This window comes from Mus caroli, unplaced genomic scaffold, assembly GCF_900094665.2.
Source record: "Mus caroli unplaced genomic scaffold, CAROLI_EIJ_v1.1 scaffold_26052_1, whole genome shotgun sequence".
In the NCBI taxonomy this organism is placed as follows: domain Eukaryota; kingdom Metazoa; phylum Chordata; class Mammalia; order Rodentia; family Muridae; genus Mus; species Mus caroli.
In genome coordinates, this window is record NW_018391400.1 from 1 (window position 1) to 2,711 (window position 2,711).

Below are 2,711 nucleotides of genomic sequence, written 5' to 3' on the forward strand. Positions count from 1 at the left end.
GGGTTTACATTCTTATCGATGAGTTTATACTGATGAATTTTCCTACATTTCCTGGGGATTTTGTTTGGTTGATTGGTTTTGTTTGTCTGCCCCTTTCTATACACAACATGCAACAGCAGTTTTCCCAATTGTACATGAGTATTTACAAATGTCTTCTGTAAAATGACCAAGCAATCTAATACAAGGCCTGTCTACGGTCATTTGGGAAGTCCAGCAATGAGTGAGATATAACGTACTTTTATTGCTCCATTATTTCAAAATGTGGTTTTTGAATTAGAAAAAGCCCACCTCCACCCCTCATTCCCCTCCCCCCACATAAAAGTTCTTAAGAGGCTGGAGAGCTGGCTTAAGTAACAGCATTACTGCTACCTGAGATCAGTTCCCAGCACCCCTGTCAGGTAGTCATAGCTTGCTGTCACTTAAGTTCTAAGGGATCTGTCACCCCGTTCTTGTCTCTATGGACACCTGCCTACAGATAGATACACGGACCAAAAAAAAAAAAAAAAAGGTCTGTTTTGAGACAGACCTTTTTCTCTTTGCTCTGACTGTCCCGATACTGGCTTCATAGACCTCAAACTCGGAGATCCTCCTGCTCTGCCTTCCAAATGCTGGGCTTAACCACCATGCCGAGCTAGTAGTAAATAAAAACAAACTTTAAATTTTCCTTTGCTACATCGGTGTAATGATATTTCATTACATCAGAATGTAAGAATCAGGACTCTCTAGGTTGTTTATTTTGGCTTAAGACTGTGCCTTACCCAGGACTCGGGAGGCAGAGGCAGGCGGATTTCTGAGTTTGAGGGCAGCCTGGTCTACAAAGTGAGTTCCAGGACAGCCAGGGCTACACTGAGAAACCCTGTCTCGAAAAACCAACCCCCGGAGACACGAGACTGTGCCTCACTGTCTCATAGCCCTGGCTGTGTTTACCATCACAGCCATATAAACTAGAGAGCAAGGTACATCGAGGCCACAGAAAGTTAAGTCTTTTGGAACGTGGTAGTCCTGAAGCCAACCTCTATGTAGGAGGCAGGGGTGGGGTGGGTTATAGGAGTTGCTACTGCCCAGCGTCTGAGCTCTACCTCCTCTCAAAGGAACCGTCCCGATTCCACGGACCCACATAACGCGACTGAAGGCTCACGGTGAACTCCATTTTCACTTAAGGCTGCCCTCGCCGTAGCCCCCAACCCCACGGGAAGTGGCTGGAAAGAGACTCACTAGAAAAACTTCACCCGTACTGTAACTAATGTTGCAACCCTTCCGAGGATTAATTGGATGGCCCTGAAAAGGGCCTTTAGTTGAGAAAGAGGCTCTAGGTGAGCTTAGCCGCCGAAGCCGTAGAGGGTGCGGCCCTGGCGCTTGAGCGCGTAGACCACGTCCATGGCGGTGACGGTCTTGCGCTTGGCGTGCTCCGTGTAGGTGACGGCGTCGCGGATCACGTTCTCCAGGAACACCTTCANCACACCGCGNGTCTCCTCGTAGATGAGGCCGGAGATGCGCTTCACTCCTCCGCGCCGGGCCAGGCGGCGGATGGCGGGCTTGGTGATGCCCTGGATGTTGTCGCGGAGAACCTTGCGGTGGCGCTTAGCGCCGCCTTTACCGAGACCTTTCCCGCCCTTGCCACGACCAGACATGATGAAGACGAGGCTGTACTGCTCTAAGAAGAAACAGACGGCCTTCTGGAGAAGGCGCGTCCCTCTTATAGGGAACTTGCGGACCGGAGTGAAAACAGGAGCTCAGTGGAAGTGGGTGTGGCCGGGGGAAGGGCGTAGAGCAAATTTAACACAATAGGTTTTTATATGGAAAGGAAGCTAATTCCATCAACTCCCTGCGCTTCAGGTTTTCGTTAGCAGAGTTTTCTTTTCTTTTTTCTTAAACTTACGTGCATCAAACAACGCAAGATGCAGGTGCGCACTCATACGCGCGCGCCTTTACCTTGTTCATTAAATGTGATCGCTACGTCCTTATGAAACAAAAGTTATAGTATGCAAAGGAAAAAAATGTCGCTTTTATATTAACACTATCTAGGAGTAAGTACACCAAGACAGAAGACAGAGGATCCAGATCTGAATAATGTATGCCCCCTCGCACATACAACACTCAAATGGCAGTGGTGATGGCACATGCCTTTAAACTCTACACTAAGGAGGCAGTGGCAGAGGCAGGTGCAGGGTAATAGGAGTTGAAGGCTGGACTGGCCTACAGAACGAGTTCTAGGACATCTAGGGAGACTCAATCCCCATCTGGAAACACGGAAGGATCCCTAAGCACTAAAAGTGGCCAGTTTTCAGCACTTAACACCACAGTTCAAAGGGAAACTAGTTCTTGGGTTCATGTATGACAGTCTCCCGTGGGCAGAAACCACAACGTTTGTCTTCAATTATTCTGGTTCTAAAACGCTCACCTGTAAACCGCATAGAAAATGACATTTAAGTATCTCACGTAAGTATTCAGTTCTTTAAAAGACGCTGTGGATGGCTCTGAAAAGAGCCTTTTTTTCCCCTCTGGGGTAAGTGAACGGCTGGTCTTATTTTCCCTTGGCCTTGTGGTGGCTCTCGGTCTTCTTGGGCAGCAGCACGGCCTGGATGTTGGGCAGGACGCCGCCCTGCGCGATGGTCACGCGGCCCAGCAGCTTGTTGAGCTCCTCGTCGTTGCGGATGGCCAGCTGCAGGTGGCGCGGGATGATGCGCGTCTTCTTGTTGTCGCGGGCCGCG

At 49.4% G+C, this 2,711-nt stretch overlaps 1 protein-coding gene across 1 annotated transcript; it reads right to left on the reverse strand.

Annotated features, from left to right (window-relative positions):
* Positions 1–1,267: 1,267 nt before the first annotated feature.
* LOC110289164 (histone H4-like) lies at positions 1,268–1,679 on the reverse strand. The gene has a single exon (XM_021155336.2). The coding sequence runs from the start codon at positions 1,629–1,631 to the stop codon at positions 1,320–1,322; it is 312 nt and encodes a 103-aa protein (XP_021010995.1). The 5' UTR covers positions 1,632–1,679; the 3' UTR covers positions 1,268–1,319.
* Between the last annotated feature and the right edge of the window lie 1,032 nt (positions 1,680–2,711).